Source organism: Equus caballus, chromosome 7, assembly GCF_041296265.1.
Source record: "Equus caballus isolate H_3958 breed thoroughbred chromosome 7, TB-T2T, whole genome shotgun sequence".
Classification (NCBI taxonomy): Eukaryota; Metazoa; Chordata; class Mammalia; order Perissodactyla; family Equidae; genus Equus; species Equus caballus.
In genome coordinates, this window is record NC_091690.1 from 7,345,587 (window position 1) to 7,369,920 (window position 24,334).

The window sequence follows — 24,334 nt, forward strand, 5'->3', positions numbered from 1 at the left end:
CCGGCTACGCAGGGCGCTCCCACAAAGGGAGGAAGTCGCTGACCAATAACAAACCGTCGCTGTCAGCGCGCGAAATCCGCTTTAAACGAGCCCCGCCCAAAGGTCCCGGTCGCGGCTATTTCTAACAGCCAGTCCCAGGTTTGGGTGACAGCGCCCCAACCTAATTGGGCAAATGTTCGCGAAGGTTTACCTTCTGCCTCTACTCTGTTTCCCCTGACTTCTATTGGACCAAATCATTAAGCCCCTCCTAATTCTGTTTGTTATTGGTCAAAAGGTAAGTACTTCACCTGGAGAGGCGTCCCGGAGTCAAGCTCACGCTCTCTCCGGCGTTTAGTCCAAGGAAACCGATGGAGTATTTGAACTTCGCATTCGCTTTTATCCTATTTCAGTCATTCGATCCAATTGCCACCGGAGACAACTCAACCCCTCGCCCCCGTTTCCTCCTCGGGAAGGCCCGCCCCTTTGTAGAATCCCCTCACAACCATCTAGTAGCCCGCAGCGTGACCCGCCCCGCAGACTCGGCTGCGCGCTACCTTGTGACGTCACCGAGGGAAGAGGCGGGTTCTCTCCTACTCCCGGAAGACGTCCGCTTTTTTGATTGGCTGTTCAAGACGTCCTTTAGGACGTGTTGCCCTTTCTGTGTGCGCTCGGAGCGTGGGTGTCCCTGTGGGGGTGTGTGGCTGGGGTTTCCAGCCCTGGCATCAGCCCCTTAGCCCCTTCCATCAGGGGTTCAGCTTAGGGTCGCCCCTGGCGGGCGACTCTCGAATCTTGAAGAAAAGCCCGAGAACTCGGACCGCTCCGGGGCTGCGGAGGTCTGCTGGGCAGGCAGGAAGATGGCGACAGCGTCGGTCTCTACGACTTCTGGTTCTCAGTTCTCGGTAAGAAGCGGTTGACGTTCGAATAGGCCCCAGGTCGGCCGTGGCGCCTCTCTGCTTTTCCTCCCTTTGCGGAGCGCTCTTGGTCCAGCGCCTCACCCCATCCTGGGGAACGGCGTTCCCCGAGGTCGCCCCGTGCTACCCTGGCGTGCACTGCTCCTCTGTCGAGGCTGCTCCCTCCCATTGAAACAGGCCTGTTCCGGCTCCAGCCCCGGGACCACCTTCACCTTTCGGCCTGGCAGCCCAGGTTGCCGAACATTGCCTGGGCTCGCTGGGATGACTGTACCCACACGCCAGCTTGCGAAAACATTGCTCCTTTGGTCACGTGGGTGTAACGGCCTGTCTTGGAAAGTCGCCGAGACCAGGTCGGCGCGCTCGTCGGTTTCCTGGGTGGCTGTGGGAGAGTCGGCAGTCTCAAGTGCATCCTAGTCGTTGCTTATGCTGATCCCTTTGCCTGCAGCGCCCCCCCCCCGCCCCCGTCCTCCCAGTAAGTGTGTTTGGTGCTTATCCGACCCAGAGCGCGCGCTGCCCACCTCCCCCCCAGATTCCTGTAACTGCAGCGTGTAAGTGCCTTTTCGAGAGGCGACAGGGGGAGCTGATCTTAAATATTGTTGTCACCTCCACAAGGGCCACTAGCCACTTTAGTCGCTAACAATTGTCGAATTGGAGTATCGAACGCTTAGCATTTTGGGAACCGCCGCGTTAGGAATAGATCGGCAATAAATGTGAGGAGGCTCAAGTTAGAGCCATCATCTGTTCATTTCGAAGGTGCTGAGTGGCTGGCATGCTTTTAGGCTCTAAGATTACTCAGATGAATAGGATAGAATCCCTGCTTGGAAGGAGCAAAGCACCCAAGAGAAACTACACGTAATTAGATTATTACACAGTATGGTTTGTTAAACGGTAGCATACTGGAATAGCCTAGGCGGGAGTGATTAGCAGTGCTTGGGTAGGCTAGAGACAGTTTCCCGGAAGGGAGAAGGGAGCTAGCTGGGTGGCATAGGAATTGTAAATGCTTCTGGCAAGAACAGAAAAGGAAGGAGAAAAAGATACCACAGCCATTTTGGGGTATGTGCCTAAATAATAGGTGGTTTTAGGAAACTTGAAATAATTTGGAATGAGCTGAGGTAGCGTGGAAGTAGCGTTGGGCTAGATGAATTGTAAAAGTAGGTAAAAACATGAACAAAGAGGGAGAGTGAGAGAAGAGGAGAATATCAGGGTCAAGTTATGTCATAGAAGCTAACGGGGAGAAAATTTAGGGAACACTAAGCCAGCAGCGTCACCTTGGGGAAGACACACTTTTCCTCAGTTTCAGCTTTTGGTGACTTTGTCAGGATTTATGATAATGAGGCCAGAAGTAACCTTCAGGGTTTCGGCAGAATGAGGAGGGTAACAGGCTTGCAGAGAGGTCGGGGAAGATTAAGGACAGGGAAGGAATGAAGCAATTGGAGTTCATTTAGGAATTAGGTCAGTAAAAGGGAAGATAAAAGAGGCACTGTTAGACTGTTAGGAAGAAGGATCAGTAAGTAGATGGATGAGATTATCTGCATAGGAGTTGTCATTAATTTAACTTAATTGAGAGAAGAGGGCTTTTCACTGTGCTCAAAATGTAGCACTCGGAGGCTGATCAAGGAATACTCATAGATGTTGAAATGAGTTGCACTCTTCCCCCTCTAGCTGAGCAGCGGTAATGAGGTGTGGTCAACCCTTAGTCCTTAAGGTAGCCTGCACAGAAATTCAGTGGAGTGTTTAATAAGAAAGCATATATTTTTCTATGCTAAACACAGCTTTAAGTGGATTCTAAGTATCAAGGCTACACTGAGAATATCTAGGACCCTTTACAAACCAAAGTATAACAGCCTTAATTAATTTGACCTGCTACATCAGAATATCTAATTTGGAAGTCATTATGTCTCAAAACAAAAAAATGACTCAGTTTTGCTTATCAGTGTATGAGAAGCGGCCCTGCTTAGACACTTTAACTGTCCTGTCAGGATTAGGCTGGCATTTCCAGCAGAATTTAAAAAAGCACCTTAGTTTAACAAACAGCTGATCATAAAATAACACGATACAAAAAGACCCTTTAAAATCTACAGCATGAGCTCAGGAGGCTATCATATTCAGATTTCAGTGTTGTGAACATTAACAATTAATATGCCTTCAACATTGATAAAGCCAGCCTGGAGCTAGCTGTGGTACATAAAGATGCTTTTACCAGGCAAGGATTTTTAACAGGTAGATTCACAAATAACACAGTCTTGAGGAAAGAGCACCATGCAAATCTCAAATGTGAACAACATGGAAGTAGGTGATACATTTGGTTGTTCTTTTAGCTGTTTCTCTGAAACAGCAACAAGAAGAGTAACAACAGCAGGTAACATTTATTGAGTGATTGCTGTGTGTCAGTTCACCAGTGGAAAGCAGCAGGGAAACACGAGTGATTGGGCGTAATGATATCAAAGAGAAGTACAGGCAGCACAGTGTTAAAAGAGAAGAATGTCTTTCCTGTCAGTTCTTTTTTATTTTCCCAGTAACCATGGTCAACACTCTTACGTCACTTTGGACTTAATTAATAAGCTGATCTCATAATTGTTCTCCCTGCTTTTTAGCCAGGCCCTTTAACCAACCTGCTCCATATTTCTCTTAAAAATGTTTTATGGGGCCCGGCCCCATGGCTGAGTGGTTAGAGTTCTGCATGCTCTGCTTTGGTGGCCCGGGGTTCCTGGTTTGGATCCTGGGTGCAGACCTACTGCTCTCACTAGCTATGCTGTGGAGGTGTCCCACATACAAAACAGAGGAAGAGTGGCACAGATGTTGTTACTCAGGGTGGTCTTCCTCAAGCAAAAAAAAGAGGATGACTGGCAACAGATGTTGGCTCAGGGTGAATCTTCCTCATGAAAAAAAAATTATGAATATATCATAGATTTTATAACATTAAATGTAGAAGAGATTTATTTTGGGGAATAATAAAAATGGATACCTTCATGCCCCTTTTTGCATCTTCCTACTTCTCTCACACACACACAGACACACACCATCATACATTTTGAGATTATAATAATAGATAACTCTTATAGTACTATCTGGCAGTCATTGTTTTAAATACTTTTCTTATATTAATTTGTTTAATCCTCACAATAATCTTAAGAGATTGGCATCAGTATTTCCATTTTCAAATGAGCAAAGTGAAGCACAGAAAGATTCAAGGTTGCACAACTCGGAAATAGCAGAGCCTCTTGTATTTCTGTGTAGTAAGTATCTTGATGGGCTTTAGGGTTTGTTCGTTAGTTTGTTGCCAGCTTTTATAAACAATCCTGTTGGGATTTTCCCTATGTGTTCCACATTGCAAAAAGTCCTCTAGAGCAGCAGTTCTCAAAGAGTGGTCTGAAGACCTTAGGGGTCCCTGAGACCCTCCCAGGGGCTCCACAATGTCCTCCCTTGCCCAACTGCTTTGTGGGAGACCAGATTTTCTTCATATACATCACGTCCAACAGAGTGAGTGCAGAAGCAAGTACAAGAATCCAGCACCCTTTTTTTAAGCCAAGAATTAAAGAGATTTGCAAAAACCTAAGAGAATGTCACTCTTTTCACTAATTTTTTTGGATGATACAGTTCTTTTTCACTCAGAAATGATATTTATAGCACCATCTTGGGTTTATTATTTTCAAATTAGTAAATATCTTTAAATTTCCTCAGTTTTAATTTTTAATATGATAAACATCAGTAGATACAATCCATATAAGTAGAAACTCTTTGGGGCGCTTCCATAATTTTTAAGAGTGTAAAGGGGTCCCAAGACCAAAAAGTTTGAGAGGAGCAGCTCTTGAGCAGTGATGTTTCAAAGAGCAGGCTCAGCTGTGGGTTACAACTCAGTGGTGGGTTATGGTCTATATTTAGTGACTTGGGACACATCATTTTTTCAAAAAAGAGGAGAGAGAGAAAATAGTTTGGCGAATCTACCTGAGAGTGAAGTTGCTGGGTTATCGAGTTACATGCATCTTTGGCTTTACTTGGTAATGCTGAATTGTTTTTGAAAGCGATTGTACCAATGTGCGTTCCCACCAACAGTCCCCTTTAATCCATTTGCTCTCTACCAGGTGATATTGTCTCACTTTCAAATTTTTGCTTAGAGACAAGTGTGAAATGGTATCCTTATCCTGCTCTTGTTCTCATTTGTGGTCCCCTGATCATTGGTGAAGATGCAGCTTTTTTTCCCCCCAAACTTTAGCCTTTTGTGTTTTTCTTCTGTGAAATGCCTATTTGTGTCTTTTGCCTGTTTTCAACTGGTTTGTCTTTTCCGATTGATATATAGTCTGTCTTTATGTATTCTGGATGTTAATCCTCATCTTTTAGGAGTATTCTAAATACTCACTGGCTTGTCTTTCTGTATCATCTTTTGACTAATAGGAGTTCGTGATTTTAATGTAGTAAAATGTATTAATCTTGCGTTTTTGTAATTAGTGCTTTTTGGTTAAGAAATTCTTCCTGGGGCCAGCCCCATGGCCGAGTAGTTAAGTTCACACACTCCACTTTGGCAGCCCAGGGTTTGCTGGTTTGGATCCTGGGCACGGACCTACACACTGCTCATCAAGCCGTGCTTTGGCAGCATCCCACATGGAAGAACTAGAATGACTTAGAACTAGGATATACAAGGATATGTACTGGGGCTTTGGGGAGGGAAAAAAAAAGGAAGATTGATAGCAGATGTTAGCTCAGGGCCAATCTTCCTCACCAAAAAAAAGAGAAATTCTTCCATATAGCCGAGGCTTTAATGGTGTTCTTCTATATTTTTCTCTACAAATTTTAAAGTTAGGGCCTTGCAAGTCCTTATCTTGCTTGAAATTAATTTGTGTGCTATGAGGTAGGGATCCAGTTTAATATTTTTACTTAAGATCCACAGTTGTTCCAGCATTATGCTAAAACTCACCCTTTCCCTAATGGTTTGTAATTCTAGCTCTGTCCGTATGTTTATCTCTATATGTGATGGGTGGGCCTCTGTTGCATTGTTGTATTCGTCTCTCCGTGTGTCTATATTCACTGTCTTAATGATTCTCCCTTTTATTTCTCTAAGAGGGCAACTATCTTCCTTGTTCCTCGAGAGAAATGTTAGCTATTCTTGGTCCTTTGCTGTTCTTCAGTAGAAATTCTAGAATCTGCTATTGGAATTTTGATTGAAATTTCAAGTTCAATTTGGGAATAACTGATGCCTTTAGGATATTTAGCCTTCTATATGAATAACTTATGTTACTTCAGTGTTTTGGAACTTTAACATTTTTCAGTAAAGTTTTATAATTTCAGATCTTGTATGTTATTTGTAAAATTTATTTTTAGTTACTTGTTATGTTTTTGTAAATTGCATTTTCTAACTGGAATATAGAATTATTATTGATTCTTGCGTATTAATGTTACTCAGCAACCATCCTAAACTCCAATTAATTGAAGATTCTTTGTTTTTTTTCTACTTAGATGATCATAATCTGTGAAGTTTGGATTCTTTTCTAGCTTAACATCTGTTATTTCTTTTCATTATCTTAATGTGCAGGCTAAGAAATGCCGCGTGACATTGAATAAAGGTTTTCTTGTAGATATCTTTGCCTCGTTTCTGAATTTAAAAGGAGTGTTTTAAATTCTACATCATTAAATATGTTGCCATGTGTTTTTGTAAATTTTCTTATTACCATAAGAAAATAGTTTTGTGTTGTTTTTTTGTTTTAAAGATTGGCACCTAAGCTAACAACTGTTGCCAAGTCTTTTTTTTTTTTTCTGCTTTTTCTCCCCAAATCCCCCCAGTACATAGTTGTATACTTTAGTTGTGGGTCTTTTTAGTTGTGGGTCTTTCTAGTTGTAGCATGTGTGACACCACCTCAGTGTAGCCTGATGAGCAGTGCCATGTCCCCATCCAGGATCTGAACCAGCAAAACCCCAGGCCGCTGAAGCGGAGCGCGTGAACTTAACCACTCGGCCATGGGGCCAGCCCCCAGAAAATAGTTCTTTAATAGTGGCTAGATACTGAATTTTATTGAATGGTTGTTTTTCATTAGTTGATGATCATAAGGATTTTCACTTTAATGGAATGGATTGCATTACAAGCTATTCTGGTGTTCACCTAGTCTTACATTCCTGGAATGACCCTACCTTGATCATACTCTTTTCTCCTTTCTATATAGTTGAGTATGGTTTGCTAAATTTTTGGTTTAGAATTTTTAAAATTTGTTTATGAAGAAATAATGGCCTGTAATATTTCTTTCTTATATTGTTCTTATCCAATTTTGGTATCACAGTTGCCTCATAAAATGAATAGTCCCCTGCGCTGAAAATTATCGTGTGGAACATAATCTCAAATTGTACTAAATCCCATTCATGACAGAATGGCATATGTGTGGAAATAAAGTTTTGTGTTTATGTGTTTGATAAGCTTTAATGTTTTCTGTTTCCCTTTTTCCTCCCCCAAGTGTAAATTCTTTGAGGCAAGGACTGTGCCTGTTTTTCTGTCTACCACGGAGTTTTGGAGACTTGATAAATATTCAGGAAGCATTTAGTTGATTGGGGATAGATTAATTCAGTCATTTTATAGCAGTTTCTGATACTGTAAAAAGACAGTATTTACTTTCCTAAATGTATATTTTACAGTACATATTTTTAAAATACAGTATATTCATTGTGAGTACCATATTTGAGTATTTTTTGCAACATTTGTATTCATGTTGTGAGAACATTACTTCTTTTTTATATTGTCTGGCATATGGCTGTGTTTGGACAAATACGAAGCACTTTAAAAGTTTTATGCTTTTAAAGTAATGATTGAATTCTGTCGTGTATGGTCAGTGGAGTCTATTTTTTCTGTTGTCTCTTATCAGTGCAACTTGTGGACAGTCTAGTCCTTGATCGTGAACATTCATGTATCTATTTCCATGCTATTTGCAGTTTAACTTTTGAAAGGTAATTTCTGTATTATTGTTTTTCAGAACATCTTAGCCGACCCATCAAGGTCTAATGGAAGTATGGTTCGCCATTCCTCATCTTCATATGTAGTATATCCACCTGACAAGCCTTTCCTTAATAGTGATCTACGACGCTCCCCAAATAAGCCGACACTTGCCTATCCGGAAAGCAACAGCAGAGGTAACAGAGCCTAACAAAATAGGTGCTCTTTGTGTTTACTCACTGCCTAAAAACTCTTAATTGTGTCTTCCATTTATTTTAAAATTAGAGCAGGAGAGTACTTCCTCCTTCCTTTTTTTTAACTTCGTCAAAATATAATGCCTTTCTTGTGTTCTTTGATTGTTAAACATCATCATCCACCAAATTATAATGGCTATAATACTTGGAGTCATCTGTTCTCTCATCTCCAGTATCAGTCAGGAACCAAGACTTGTGTTTTTGCTTCTGAAATATCCCAAAAAGTTACTTTTTCTGTCTCTTCATTCTCATTGCTTTCATTCAGGCTCTTGTCATCTATTACACAGATAATTGTAATACACTGCTAACCAACCTCCCTGCCTCTGGTCTCCCTCTCATCCCCATTTAACAACATTTTTCCCATTTGCTGTTATCAGTCATCTTTCCTGCTTTAAAAAAGTTTCAGTACCTCTCCATGGCTTACATAACAAAAGTCTCAGATTTTTCGTAACCTGCACTCCCTGCCCTCCAGCTTCATCCCTAACCTCTCTCCGATTCTTTCTTATGCACACATTCTTTACTTTTTATACTTTGAAATAAATTTGTTCCTGGAACTTGCCATCTATATTAGTTTTCTTGCTGCCTTAATAAACTACCACAAACTTTTGTTGTTAGTGTCATCGAGTCGATTCCAACTCCTAGTGACCCTGTGTAGAGCGGAACCCTGCCCAGTCTTTTTGCACCATTGTCTCATCTTTCAGTGCTCTATCAGACAATGCTCCACTGCTGTTCTTAGGATTTTCATGGCCAGTTTTTTCAGAAGTGGGTGGCTGGGTTCTTCTTCCTAATGTGTCTTAGTTGGAAGTTCTGCTGAAACCTGTCCACTGTGGGTGACCCTGCTGGTATTTGAAGTACCGATGGCATAGCTTTTAGCATCACAGCAATACGCAGCTGCCGAGATATGACAACTGACAGACGGGGGATGTGGTTCCCTGTCTGGAAACAAACCTGGGCCACGGTGGTGAGAGCGCCGAGTCTTGACCACTAAACTACAGGCTCGCACCACAAACTTAGCAGCTTTAAGTAACACAAATACGTTATCTCACAATTTCTGTAGGTCAGAAATCTGGGTTGGTTCAGCAGGGTCCTCGATTTAGGGTCCTACAAGGCTAAAATCAAGGTATTGAGTGGGCTGTGTTCCTTACTGGAGAGTCTGGGAAAGTATCTGCTGCGAACTTGTTCCCATTCTCCGCCAGATTAGTTCCTTGTGGTTGTAGAACTGCGGTTCCATTGTCTTGCTGATTGTCAGTCAGGTCCAGTCTTTTTTCTTAAAGGCTGTCTGTCTGCATTCCTTCTCCTCTCTAGTCTCTGGCTGCATTCCCTAGTCCCTTACAGCCATGGTGGGTCAGGTCTCTCTTATGCTTCACATCCCTCTGACTTCTCCTGCTGCATCTTTCTAACCACAGCTGGAGAAAATTATCTGCTTTTAAGGACTCAGGGGATTACTTAGATTGGGCCCACTCGGATAATCAGGAGTAATCTCCTTATCTTAAGGTCCATAACTTTAATCACATCTCTGAAAGTCCTTTTTACCACATAACATAGGTATTCAGAGGTCTGGGATTAGGACATTAGGCATCTTGAGGCATCCATTCTGCTTTCTATACCAGACATGTCCTTTACAAGGTTTCCTCATGCTGTACCCTCTTGTTGAAATTTTTCTGTTGTAGAATTGTACTCTTTTTTTAAAGCCCAGGTTACATATTATTTCTTCTGAGAAGTCTTTCTCTCTAGCGGCTTCCCCAAGGCATACCCCTCCCTTATCCCCTCAGATGTCATCTCTGAAATCTCTTGATCCTTTATTCATACCTCATAGCCTTCAATTTTTTTGTCAGAGAAAGGTGGGGGGGCTGGTTTCTGTGTCTATCTATACCATACTGAAGGTGAATATCACTGGATTGAGACCAAAAAACACTTGAAAAGTATAATGGATCATAATGGTTATGCTGAGGCATTGCTTATACAGTTCACAACACCATGCTCTGAAGGGATAAAATAAGTTTATTTACAGTCTTACATATTATTTTTTCTCTTGTTGACTTTTCCTCTGTCTTTTTATTTCCCTTCTCTCATATTCCTTAAAGCCACTAGTGACACACACGCAGAATTTAGCTTTATTGCTAACACGCTGGGCTAAACATTTGCTGACTCTCTGCTTTGTGAATAAATCTGCTCCATTTAATTTTTCTTCTTTAATAATTTGCTTTTCAGTTTCTTTATGTAGATGTAAACATTAGAACAAGACATAATATTGTAGTGGAAGGATTGATATCTAATTCTTAGACATTGGTTCCTACTAGAACTCTGTTGCATGATTATTTTATTTTGTGCTTGCTTTTTTAATAAAAAGGAATTATTACTGAAACTTAACTGATTTTTACTCCACTGTGGGCTTCAGTTATTTTGTGCTTTTTTTAACGTATGTTATTTGAATGTTATGCAACTTTTATTTTTCTAAATTGCTGAAGTCTTTAACTACTGATTCTGATGAGTAGCACTTTATTACTTATTTTTATTAACTATTAAATTAATTAGCATTTTCTTTACCATAATCATCCTTGAGACACAGTGTCTTATAAATAAGAGGTTTCTAGTTAGCAAGTTGAGTAACCAGACTTTTGGTTATATTTATTTCAGCAAACACTTTGAAGCCCCCTTGGCTAGCGTTTACATTGGTAACTTACAATAGGATATTATTATCTATTTAGTATTTTACTGTATAATCAGTCCACAATTTATAAAACAGTGTCATTCTGAGATTAATTTTTAAGATTTTTGCAGTGCATTTCCAAGTTGAAACAAAAAGATTCCTAACTTCATTTACAAATGTATATTTAACCTAAATGTGGCTAAAATATGACTTCTTTTATCTAGAGCATTGTTAGTAAATATAATTACCGTAATACTAGTGATTAGTAGTAGATACTAGTATCTACAGCTAAAAAGAAGAATGAAGTGCAGTAGCATTCCAGATAAAGCAGATACATTTAATTTAGTCTTCACAGAAAAATTGTATAAGGTAGGTATATTCAAAATTTACAGATGAATAAACATCTCAAAGATGATTGCTTTAACATATTCAGTATCAAAACGTTTTCTCTTTCCACTTTTCCCCTTATTTGTTCAGTGGACCCTCAAATATTTATTGGATGAATGAAGTCTTATTTTGAATAGTTGCTCCCTATGATATGATATGATTATTTTTTTTCTTTTTACACATAGTAAATGCTTTCTTCTCACAATTACTTTAGGGGGAAAAAAGTCTTGCTATTCTTCTTTAGTTCAGTTATAGTTTAATATATTTTCATTGAGAGATTACCGTTGCACTTTGCTATCTGATAATCACCTTGAAAATATAGTTTAATTAATTCCAAAGAAAGAGATGATTAAACTGTATCTCTTTAATTCTCATTTTCATATTCATTTTGAACTTTAGTTAGAAAAGTGAGCAAGAAATTTGAAATTATTGCTGCCTTCAAAAAATGTATTGTCTTTAGAACGCTTTAAAAAAATGATAACTAATATTGTTTGAAAGACCTTCAGTATAACCCATTGCTCATGTCATTGTTCAGTACATTTCAAGTGATGGTAATGTCAAGAATGGCTTGGACATTTGAAGAAAAATAACTAACAATAAGGCGGTTCTACTGGGCCAGTGCTTTCTAACCTTTCCCATATCATATATGTGTGGAAAATGAAATGGTATATGTACAGCACACTGAGATAAACTGATGGGATTGGTAGCTACTCGTCTATGGTCTTTTACTGTCCCAGGCCGCTCTTGGCCCTCCTAAGAGCTGAGAGAGAAAACGTCTTGGCATATCTTTTACAAATTTGTGGCACACCTGTTGGGAAGCTCAGCATTATTGTGACTAGTGGGAGAAGGAGTCAAGTTATTGCTATTGTGTTAGGTATTGATAACAATTTACTGCCCATCTGGTCTTCTGAAGCATTGGTTCTGAAATGTTTTGGTCGAGGAAACCGTAAAAACCCCATTACATGTTTACATAAATATTTTAATGAAGAATAATTCTTTTCCAAACTAAAAAAAGATACTACAGAGGCTGACATTGTTTTACGCTTTATAAATATGTTATATCTGGCTTAATAGAAGATAGCATGAGTCTCATATCTACTTTTGCATTCTGTTTGTGGTGATAAGTTGTTTTGACTGAAGTTTGTGAAAAAAATCTGGGCCTACACAGATAGGTAATTGGAAAAGAAGTATTTTAATAGCCTTTTCAACAATTTGTGGATATTCTTCTTAGATACTACTCTAAAACCTGGCAAATGGTAATTTCTTAAAATTTAGTCACAACGTGGAATCTGCAAACATCAGTGAATTTTTCATACCCAGAGACCTCAAGACCACCTACATGGTTGGAGATTAACTAGGACTCTCAAGATTCAGAAGCAGTTGCAGTTACCCCTATAGTTCATTACAGTGGAATATGGAGAAATCCAGATACAGGCTTCCAAAGTTCTCCCTCATAGAGGTCACACAGAAACACACTGCTTCCTCCATATATGCAGTGTTTCTGTCCAGCAAAGCCCAGTTAAAACTCAGAGTCTAGGGATTTTATTCATAGCTGCCCACACAAACACTTTGTGCCTGCAGAACAAGTCACAGTATTCACCATAAAACACATTTTTTACACAAACAATCTAGGCAGACTTGTGTAGCAGGATTCTGTGCCCTAGGCATACAAAACAACCTTATCAATTAGTAACAACAAAGGGAATATCCCAAAAGCCAAGTTTTCAGAGGTTAGCCAAGGTTCAGGCCTGCTGTGTAAACTTTTCTTTTGCATACTGTTACATTGAAATCCACTTGTCTGTTTGAACTTTGAATGGCTTTTACCCATGCATGATTTTTATTGTATTGACTTATACATGCTTTCAAAATTTGACGTATTTCATAATACAATATTTAAAAATTCCATTTGTTATCACTGATCTCAGTAGAAGAAAAGCTATAAAGCTCACAGCACAGATTAACATTTTTTTAGAATTCTGGTCTTCACTTGAATATTATCATTGGCAACAACTACCATCATATCTTTGAAGTGACCGACTTACATCATTCATTTTCAAGAAAATGACTGCTAAATACCTCGGTCTCAGTGACCACGGATTATCAAAAATTCTTTCCAAAAAGATGATGTTTCTTTGAAGGAAATAGTTCAGCTCACAATTTAAACATTTGTAGAAGTGCTTTTCATCAAGACCATTGCCTTTTGGTATGTACTTTATGGATGTGTCCTTCCCATTATGTCACACGATGTTAAATAGATGTGAACTCAAGGTTTGAGATTTAATGATTTTTACGGCTTCATCAAGGACAACAATCAAGTGGCTTTGTGTTTCCTTACTGGGAGTGTTATGGCAGTGAAGAGTACAATGCCCAAAGTTATAGTTTAGCACCACTGCCTTGATTTGTGCTAAAATTAGCAGTTTTACCCAACATTTCTTTTACATTGTCATCGCACATATCAATGGAGTGAAAAGAGCAAATAAAGTCTTCATAGTAGTATGAAAATAGTATTGATCTCAGACCCTGGGAAAGGTCTCATGAACCCTGTCTTCCCATGGGCTCATGCCCCACACTTTGAGAACCAGTGTAATAAAGGATATGAATACATCTAGAGTAGTGTCTTGTTCATGTAAATATTTTTCACCAAGTGTAGGAAGAGAGTGGATAGTAGCTTCTGTTTTAGAATCTAGATGATAGCTCCTTGAGGCCAAGGACTGTCTTAATTATCTTTATATTCCCACCTTCACCTTGCAGAGTGCCTTACAAATCGTATGTGTTCTATAAATGTTTGTTGGACTGAAGTTTAGGTCAGAAATTAGTCTAAACTGAAGCAGTGCCGGATGGAACAGAGAACAGTAGACTGGTTAAAGAGAGATTTATTCATATTTTGATGTGAGCAAAGAAGAAGATGGAGAAATCTTTGAATCCAGGGTTTCTAGTGTGGATGAATGATGGTGTGATTAAGATAGATTAAAGGGAAAATAGGGCATTTCCAGGAAAGATGATTAATGTAATTTTGACTATATTGTATTTGAGATGATGAGTTAAGTAGAGATTAATTGTAAGCAAATGAAGATAAAAGTGAAATGTAAAAGAGAACTCTGCAATAGTGAACTCAGGATTATCAGGGATGCAGTAGTGGGTGATGCTCTATGAGCGTGGAGGGGCTTCTCCAGAGACAATAGAGGGAGAAAAGAGTTCTGGAAAATACCACTGTCTAAACACTGAGCTAAAAAAGTACGAATGGTTATTCAGAAGGGTAAGGAATGACCAAGACAAAACAATACTTGCAAAATTGAAGATGTTTACTAGTGATCTGTTTTTTTTCTTCCTTAATCTGCCACAAGCCTGTGCTGATATTTTAACAACAGAAATATTCCAAACAACAAATAGACCCAACTTTGTTATTAATGAGTTAGTATGGAGATCTCCTAGGCTTACTTTATCCCAAATACATCTTTTGAATGAATGACAGACTGGGTTTGGGAACTACATAGGGAGTCTTCCATTCTTGTAGTGCTTCTCGATGTCACTAGAAAGTTTCCAAACTTTGCAGATTAGAATCACCTCAGGATCTTCTTGGATTTTTTTCCCCTGCCTTTCATTCCAAATATTGTTTTTGACTTTTTGATTTTTACTTTTTTGGCATGGGATGTTCCCTGGGCATTGGGACTTTTGAAATCTCCCCATGTAGTACAGAAACGCGGTAAAGTTAGGGAACCACTGACTGTTACGCAGAGGATGAATTAGTAAGATGAAGTTTAATTTTGCTAGGAAAAGAGAATTGTCTGCCAGTTGTCTTCTAATTGATGTTTTAACTTAATACTCATGGAGACTTTCTTAGGTATGTGTTTAGTCAGACATCTGAGTGCCAACTATGTGCCACACACAGTGCTTAGCATTGGAGTTTCAATTATGAGTAATAGGTTGTCTCTTCCCCACCAGGAGCTCATATTTCAGGGATGAAAGTAAAGTTTAAGGAAGACTCATTGTCTCCTTTTGACTCTACGTTTACCAGAGACATTTTACACTCCCATAATCAACTAACCAAAATGTATTTAATTTTGATCGTGTATGCTCAGGAACATTGTGGGTAATATGAAGGATTAAAAATTTTAAATCTAGGGGGCTGGCCCCATGGCCGAGTGGTTGGGTTTGCGCACTCTGCTGCTGGTGGCCCAGTGTTTCGTTGGTTCGAATCCTGGGCGCGGTCATGGCACTGCTCATCAAACCACGCTGAGGCGGCATCCCACATACCACAACTAGAAGGACCCACAACGAAGAATATACAACTGTGTACTGGGGGGCTTTGGGGAGAAAAAGGAAAAAAGTAAAATCTTTAAAAAAAAAAATTTTAAATCTAGGGGCTGGCTTAGTGGTGTAGTGGTTAAGTTCACGCGCTCTGCTTGGTGACCCTCATTTCACGTGTCTGGATCCCAGGCATGGACCTACACACTACTCATCAAGCCATGCTGTGGCAGTGTCCCACATAGAAAATAGAGGAAGATTGGTACAGATGTTAGCACAGGGCCAATCCTCCTCACCAAAAAAAAATAAATAAATAAAAAAAAAATCTCGTGTTTGCTTTGAAAAATGAATACGTACAGTATTGTGTTTCAATATGGCACTTTTTTCTTTCAAAATTTAGTTTGCTTCATATTTCCCACTGTATCTTTCTCCAATATATGAAGTTAAAAATCTCCAAATCTTCCATTGTTCATTTCCACATAGTGAGTTACACTCAAGGGTCTTTCTAAGTAATGTGGTAACTTGAACATAAATGGCACTGATGCATGACCTCATAGATGTAAGGGCAATAGAAAAGAAGAGAAAAAGCAGGGGCTCACTCACGTACTTTACCAAAGGGAAAAAAAGCTTAAGATCCATCACTTGGTCACCTAGAATGTTTTTTAACTCAAGAAAGCAGACATGTTTGTATGAAAACTGAATATTTATAAAACTGAAAAACTATGCCAAATATAACTTGAAATGAAGATATATAATATAAATTATTTAATCATCTGGATCCAAAAATCTCCAATTACAAAACTAGAAAATAAGATGAAGTTTGCCATATTTCTTTTATGAACTTTTATATAAAATTTCATTTTTGACATAGAAATGTATGTGTGCATGTGTACATTATGTGTTCATATATGTTTGAATAGTTAGCCATTGGTAGAATAAAATCATATCTTTATGATAAAACTTAAAAAACAACATGCAGTTAATAAAAACTTAAGTGATAGAAACTTCCAATCTGAACTAGCTTTGGCAAAGAGGAATCTTTTTGGTCTACAGACATGCAAGGGAGGATTGAACGACCAAGAACAGGAAGGCAGTTATACAGATGCACTTCAAGAGCATTAGGAACCAGGAATTCGAACATGGCCGGCACTTTCTCCCCATCTCTTTTTTTCCTCCTCCTAGCTAGCTCATTTTCTCTAGCCACAGTCAAATTTTTTTCCACATATCAGGAACCCTGACTACTGATAGCTTGAGTTTTAAGTTGAACTAATTCTGGCTTCAACTTTTTGGACAGAAGTCCAAAAATCCCAAGAAGAGAGCTGTTGTCTGTGCTTTAGCTGAGTGTTCCTTGGGTCAGCCAGCTGTGGCCAGATTTGTGAGAGGGCACTAAAGTGACACATTAGGTGTAGTGTAGCCATGTTGAGATAAGGGGGAATGCCTGGGAAAGGAGGTGTATAAGGCAGGCAAACAGCTTCAAAGATATGTGCTATACTTCGTGTAGTATAATATGAAAAAGCAAAAAGGAAACGAAATTAGCACAAAATACAATGAGAAAAGTAGGATGACATTTATCAGGTATGATGACAAATGTAATCATGTTAACTCAAAAGAGAAATCAATAAATGCTTTTTAAGCCAGACCTAAAACAGAATGACAGGTTAAAAGTAAAAGGTTGGCAAAGACATTAGGAACGTAGTGTATAAAGGATGGATGGCAATGTTTCTATCAGACACAATAGTATCATAAACAAATATCAATTTCATATAATAATAGCAACAAATAATACATAGCTTAAAAGCTAGAAAGGGAAATACCCAGTGCCAGAAATAAAATTAATTTAAAGCCAAAGCACTAAGGAGAGGACTAAAGCCAGAAGCCTCAGGGGCACTATTAGGAGTCTTGGTATTAGATATAAGCCTTAGGTATTGGGGTACAGTAGGGGAGAAGCTGGGATTTTAAATCTAGGTACCGACTGGAGAACAAAGTTTTGGCCCACGTGAGGTAGCTTCTGGAATAATGGTTCCTTTGGAAAACTGAATGATGACACTAATTGAAGAAAGGGAACTGGAACAACTCAGACCCCTGGCCTGGGCAAGAGGCTATTAATAGAAAATTCACCTCTGATCAACCTAGGGCCTGTTCTGTGTGCTCACTGAGGTGTGTATACCAAGTCTTAAATAGAGAGAGCTCTATAGTGTTACTCAGTGGAAACTCTTACTGCTGTGAATTGCGTTTAAAGAGTGATATGTGAGAACTGCATTTTTTCTTTTACTAGAAGGGTTCACTTATGTAAAGGATGGCCACATCCTGTCAGCTAATAACAGATCATAGAGCTATAAAAATAGGAAGTAGAACTGGTACAGAACTAGACTTTAGCATAACAGAAAGTTTGGAGATGCAGGTATATATAAGAATCCACTATAAGGATGAAATTCTGGAAATGTCTCTCTTGGCGTGGAGAAATACTCATATGGTCATGCGTCTCTTAACGTTGGAGATACATTCTGAGAAATACGTTCTTAGGCAATTTTGTTGTCATGTGAACATCAGAGTGTACTGAAGCGGAACAAAATTTGCCACCCTAAAATGTGTCTCTTTAACATGAGGATCATTTGGGGCTGATTATTTTTAAGAAACAAAAAACTCAGAAGTTTTCCTTGTTACCTTCCCCTTTAACTGCCTAAAAGAATTCAGGTAAATAAACCTGTCTCAGGAAGTGAGCTGTCATCTTAGCATAACAGGAACTAGTATAACGTGGTCCTACTGTGGACCTACTCCTCCTCTAGGGAGGAACCTAGAAAAGCCTGTTTGTTGGACTCCCCTCTGTGTTCTTCTGTTTCTGTGTGGCCAAACACTTGTTTTCCAAATGTTTGCTCCTTTTCACCTGTCAATTCCCTTCTTTCCCTTTCAAGTCCCTTACTCTCCCCACGCCCAACATCTTCTTTTCTCTTTAGCTGAGGATGGTATTTAAGGTGTGGCTTTGAACATTTTGGCAAGTTACTCGTTTTCCTGGGTACTCTATGCTGTATGGTACTAATCTTGTGGAACCACCATTGTATATGTAGTCCGTCATTGACCAAAGTGTTGCTATGTGGTACATGATTGTATATGAATAAGTGTGATATGAAATAGTAAAGGTAATCCTATCAACATATAAAAGTATACAAAAATCCAAAAGGATTTCAACAAAATGTTTATAATTATTGTAGCAAGATGGTAGGATTATGAGTGTCATGTTTTTCCTTTTCATTCCTGTTTTTTCTAAATTCTGCTTAATTTGCATTTATTCAATGATTTTTTGCAGAGGAAAACAGTGAAGCATTACATATTTAAACTTATGGATTACAGTACTTGTAAGGAAATTAATGTAATATAATCTTAAATACTTTTATTATTCAGCAAGTAAAAAAAGGAAAATACTTAAGCATTAATTCACGTTTGATAAAGAACCAGTAGGACTAAGGAAAATGGGAGAAAGTAATGTTTGGCTTCTGTTTTGAATACAAATGCTAAATATTCTAAGGAACTTATTAGAAAGATTTTAACAAAATACTAAGATTTTAAGGAAAGAACATGAATCTGTTATTCAAAAAATTGGAAATAAGGAGAATACAGTAGATGATCATAGAGACTTTTCAGTTCTCTATTAATAAATTTGGGTCTCTTAATAAATTTTTTTAAACATAGAAAAAGGTGGGGGAAATGACTGGAAAAGAGATTTTTTTTAAGTTGTCAAGGCTGCAGTAAGGCTCTAGTCCCAAATACTTTTAGGGAATCCGTTTTGAGAAATGATTAAATAAATAATCTCCAAGGTATACAAGCCATTCTAGAATACACAAAAGGAAAGTGTATATCCCACCCTGAGTCTTTTTGTTAATCCCTGTGATACAGAGTTGCTGACATGTAGAACAAAAATGGAGTGTTCCAGCCAATTACAATAATAACTGCTAATGTAAAAATAAAATACTAGCAAAATCGTACACTATCACCTATGATAATGAATGCAAGAAATGTTTGCTGTTACAAAGTTTTATTTTAATAAATACTCTTCAGTGGTTTAAAGAGATTAAAAAAACACTCAAGTGATATTAAAAGGCATTTATTAATTTTCTCTTCCTATTACTTTTATTACCTGTCATTTCAGTTGATTTTTTTTAGGTTTCTAGATGTGTTTCATGTATGAAGTCTTTCTATTTTAGTCTTGTTGCATACTAACAAGAATAAGCTGGCTGAAAACAGACACATAGATCAATGGAAAAGAGTAAAGAACCCAGAAATAAACCCACACTTATAGGGTCAGTTAACTTAGAACAAAGGAGCCAAGAATATACAATGAGGAAAGGACAGTCTCTTTAGTAAATTGTGTTGGGAAAACTGGACAGCTGCTTGCAAAAGAATGAAACTGGACCGCTATCTTATACCATACACAAAAATTAACTCAAAATGGATTAAAGACTTGAATGTAAAACCTGAAACCATAAAACTCCTAAAAGAAAACTTAGGCAGTGAAGCTTCTTGACACCAGTCTTGGTAATGATTTTCTAGATTTGACATCAAAAGCAAAAGCAACAAGAGCAAAAATCAACAACTGGAACTGCATCAAACTAAAAAGCTTCTGCAGAGCGAAGGAAACCATCAACAAAATGAAAAGGCAGCCTGCTGAATGGGAGAAAATATTTGCAATTCATATATCTGATAAAGGGTTATTATCCAAAATACGTAAAGAACTCATATAGCTCAATAACAAAAAGTAAACAATCTGATTGAAAAATGGGCAGAAGATCTGAAGAGACATTTTTCCAAAGAAAACTTCAGATGGCCAACAGATGTATGAAAAATGCTCAACATCACTAATCATTATGGAAATGCAAATCAAAACTACAATGAGATATCACCTCACACCTATTAGAATGGCAGTTATGAAAAAGACAAGAAATAACAAGTATTGTTGAGGACGTGGAGAAAAGAGAACCATTGTGTACTGTTGGTGGGAATGTAAATTGGTCCAGCCACAAGAAAAATGGAATGGAGGTTCCTCAAAAAGTTAAAAATAGAACTACCATGTGATCCATCAATTCCATATCTGACTATTTATTCAAAGAAAATGAAAATACTAGTTGAAAAGATACATACCCCCTCCTCGTGTTCATTGCAGCATTTACGGTAGCCAAGATATGGAAACAACCTAAGTATCCATTGATGGTTAAATGGAAAAAGAAATCGTGGTGTATATATGACACAATGGAATATTATTCAGCTATAAAAAAAAGAGTGAAATCTTGCCATTTGTGACAACATGGATGGACCTTAAGGGCATAATGCTGAGTGAAATAATTCAGACAGAGAAAGACAGATACCATATAATCTCACTTATATATGGTTTCTAAGAAAAAGAAGCTCATAGATACAGAGAATAGGAGGTGGGGGTGGGGGATGGGCACCATGAGTAAAGGGAGTCAAAAAGGTACAAACTTCCAGTTATAAAATAAATAAGTTATGGGGATCTAATGTGTAGCATGGCAACTATAGTTAGTAATAGTGTGTTCATGTTTTAAACTTGTTAAGAGAATAAATCTTAAAAGTTCTCATCACAAGAAAAAAATATTCTGTAACTGTATGGTGATGGATGTTAGCTAGACTTATTATGGTGATCATTTCACAATATATGCAAATATCAAGTCGTGTTGTACACCTGAGGGTAATATAATGTTGTATGTCAATTATACCTGAATTAAAAAAGAAAAACAAAGCTGATTATGTTATAAAATGTATCAATTCCTATTTTAGGTCTGTCACATCCTAGGCGTTGAAAAATTGGTGAGTGAATGAATTGCGTTAATAAAGGAAAAGTGCACCTTGTTTTGAGTGAGAGGCTTGACTTAAAAGCAGTTCCTCCTACCTATTGTATGGTTTACATGAAGTTTCATTTAAATCATTGTTTAGACAAAATGGTTCTGAATACTGAGTAAGAATAATTTTGAAATGTTTTAAAGATTTATATAATGTGGGGAACTGGCAGTATTGATAATTTTAATAATTAAAATACTGGCATAATATTAATGAAGCCAGAATAAAAGTAAGTCCTGAAGCTGTCTTAGGTATATATGTGTAAGTAATAATTATATCTGTATATATATATATAGGTGCATGTGTGAATTTGGTATATGATAAAGTTGCCGTTTAAAGTTCTTCCTTCGATACAAAATTACCTTTTATTTGACTTAAACAATTAAATGTAAAAATGTATGAAACTGTATGTATAATAAAGAAAAATACAAAGTTTATCTAATCTTGAGGTTACAGAAGAATGTTCTCCATATATAAACAAAGAGCTTGGTGGGAAAAATTGTTAGATATAACTAAATGAAAAGTCAGAACATCTGTACATCAAATTAACAACATCAAGACTGAAATTAAAGACAAGTAGAGTGGAAGGAGGAAACTTTTTCTTAGAGAAAAATGGGCAAAGAAATTCATAAAAGATAGAAAAATTCATCAATTATATATATAAAAATACTTTAATAGAAATGCAAAATAAAATAACCAGAAGTAGCATGTGTTTCTTGAATTGAATGGTGGAGATATTGTGATTAATATTGGTCTGTGTTGGCAAAGCCATATACTTCTGATGAAAGTGTAAATTGATGTAACTCTTTTTGGAGGTACTTTACTCTGGTTCAAGAGCCTTTAAAATATGAATATTCTTTGACCTAGTAACTTAATTTTTCAGTTTTTAATTATTGATCATAAGGAAATCTTTTAAGACTACCTCATTGCATGAGGGAATGCTCATAGTTTCATAATGCTAACGTGAAAAACAAAAATTAATTTTGATCTCAATTTATTTTACACATATAGAAAATGATTGAAAGCAATAACCAAAAATGAGAATCAATATCTCTTGGTAGGTTGTAGGATTATCAGTTGTTCTCTTCGTTGTATTTTCCTGTGCTTTCTACAGTGAATATGTCTTACTTTTATAATCAGAAATTTGGGGGGACAGTTTAAAGAGTGCTAGTGCTTTTTGTGCTTGACTATTTTTAACTCTACAATTGGATTCTACATATGATTCTATTAATAAAACAGAAAAAGATTGATAGTTAATAATGTACTTTGGGTCAGCTATATAAATTTTGTATAATTAGCTAAATATTTTTACCATGGTAATTTGTTCTTTACTTGAGAACCTAGCACATTTCAGAGACTCAAAAGATGTCTTTAAATAGATTTTTTTAAAAAACAATTAATTACATAATAATTGGCATTTTATTGTTCCCGAAGAGTGATCCTCCACTGGACCCACCCATCTATTTAATTTTTTATTTAGATGAGTTTATTTTTCAGTGAACTTTCTCCATATTTATTGTTATCTTACTTTATCCATGTTTGTGTTCGGCAGCCATATTTTCTGCTCTGAAGAATCTTCAAGATAAAATTCGACGCTTAGAACTTGAAAGGATTCAAGCAGAAGAAAGTGTGAAAACCTTGTCTAGAGAAACAATTGAGTATAAGAAAGTATTGGATGAACAGATACAAGAAAGGGAGAATTCAAAGAATGAGGAATCAAAGCACAATCGAGGTTTGTCTAGTTATGGAAGAAACAAAACACTGTCAAACTAAATATTGTAAAATTACTGTAAAAGAAATTCCATGTTAATGTTTTCTAGTGGTCACTGTCTTCAGGCACTACAAAATTGCATATATTTGGTGCATTTTGAGGAGCAAGTACTGATGTCGTGTTCTATTTACTGACTGAATTCGAGGCGGATTGTACTAGCAAATAGAAAGAGAATGACTTAGGTCAGCTGTTATAGGGCTACTGGAAAGTATTTATTGTCTTCACAGTAGATTCAATTCCTGTTAAACAGCTTGTTAAAACTGTTCTATGAGTGATCTAATTTCTGCTTTTCTTATGTATTCTTTTTAGAATTGACATCTCAGTTGTTAGCTGCAGAAAATAAATGTAATATTTTAGAAAAGCAATTGGAATACATGCGTACTATGATAAAGCATGCAGAAATGGAAAGGACGTCTGTCTTAGAGAAACAGGTATAGTACCTCACAGATTCATTCTCGAGAACGGTTAGTTATGGGGAAAATTAGATTGATATAAAGACCTTTTTGCTTAGTGAGGACTAATGGTGCTGTTATAATAATCATTTCTCCTTTTATCTTAAAGTAACCACTGGTAATAGTACCAGCAGTTCACTTTGAATAACTACCAGGGTAAGCTTTGAGAAAAATGTGATTTTTGTTTTCAGCATAGCTTTCAAGAGAGGTTTCCTTTTTGGGTAACCGTCTCACACATACTGCCCCGTCCTCTGCACACAGCTTTGGTAGCTTCTGCTTTTGAACGTATAACAGTGTAGGACTGAAATTACTCAGCGTCATTTATGGTGTCTGAAAGTTTGATTGGCCTTCTTGTTATTGCTGTATTTGGTAGTTTTACTTAAATTGGAAAAATACTATACAGTTAATTGTGTGGTCTTTTTCCAAGTCCTGTTAACTTCTTTGAGTCTACATTATAAAAAATAGAAATAATCATATGTACCACTCTACCTCTTGAATTTGTTTAAAGGCTCAAGTGAGGTAGCAGATTCAAAGTTCTTTATACATTGAACAACTCTTTAGAATTGCATAACAAAAATATTTTACTGTGTCACACTAGAGGTATTTTTACTGAAGTAACTGCCCTGTTTGTGAGAGGACATCTGCAACATCAGTCTCAAATAGATTTTTTAAAACATACCTCTTTTTCCTGTTATGAATCTGGAATTTGAATTCACCATGAGGACCACAATTTCAGGGCATCGTGACTTTATTATGCAAAATTTGGAGGTCTGTATGCTTAACGTTTTGTTAGATGCTCAGCAGTGTGAAAGGGAAATTATGTACTTTCTGTATTCAGTCTGCTTTTGGTCAAACTTGGAGATATTAGACTTAAAAGAAATATTTGAATAAATGCATGACAATATTTGAGAAAATATTTCAGTAATTA

The 24,334-nt window shown here is 37.4% G+C and overlaps 1 protein-coding gene across 2 annotated transcripts in view; it reads left to right on the top strand.

Moving 5' to 3' along the window:
* Nucleotides 1-6: 6 nt before the first annotated feature.
* Nucleotides 7-24,334, top strand: part of CEP57 (centrosomal protein 57) — a 40,834-nt gene continuing 16,506 nt past the window's right edge. For both annotated transcript variants that reach the window (XM_001497796.7, XM_005611527.4), the window contains exons 1-4: nt 7-878; nt 7,841-7,997; nt 22,736-22,915; nt 23,264-23,385. In XM_001497796.7, coding sequence (XP_001497846.3) covers nt 834-878; nt 7,841-7,997; nt 22,736-22,915; nt 23,264-23,385 — 504 coding nt within the window. In that variant the 5' untranslated portion in view covers nt 7-833. The remainder of the gene's footprint in view (nt 879-7,840; nt 7,998-22,735; nt 22,916-23,263; nt 23,386-24,334) is intronic.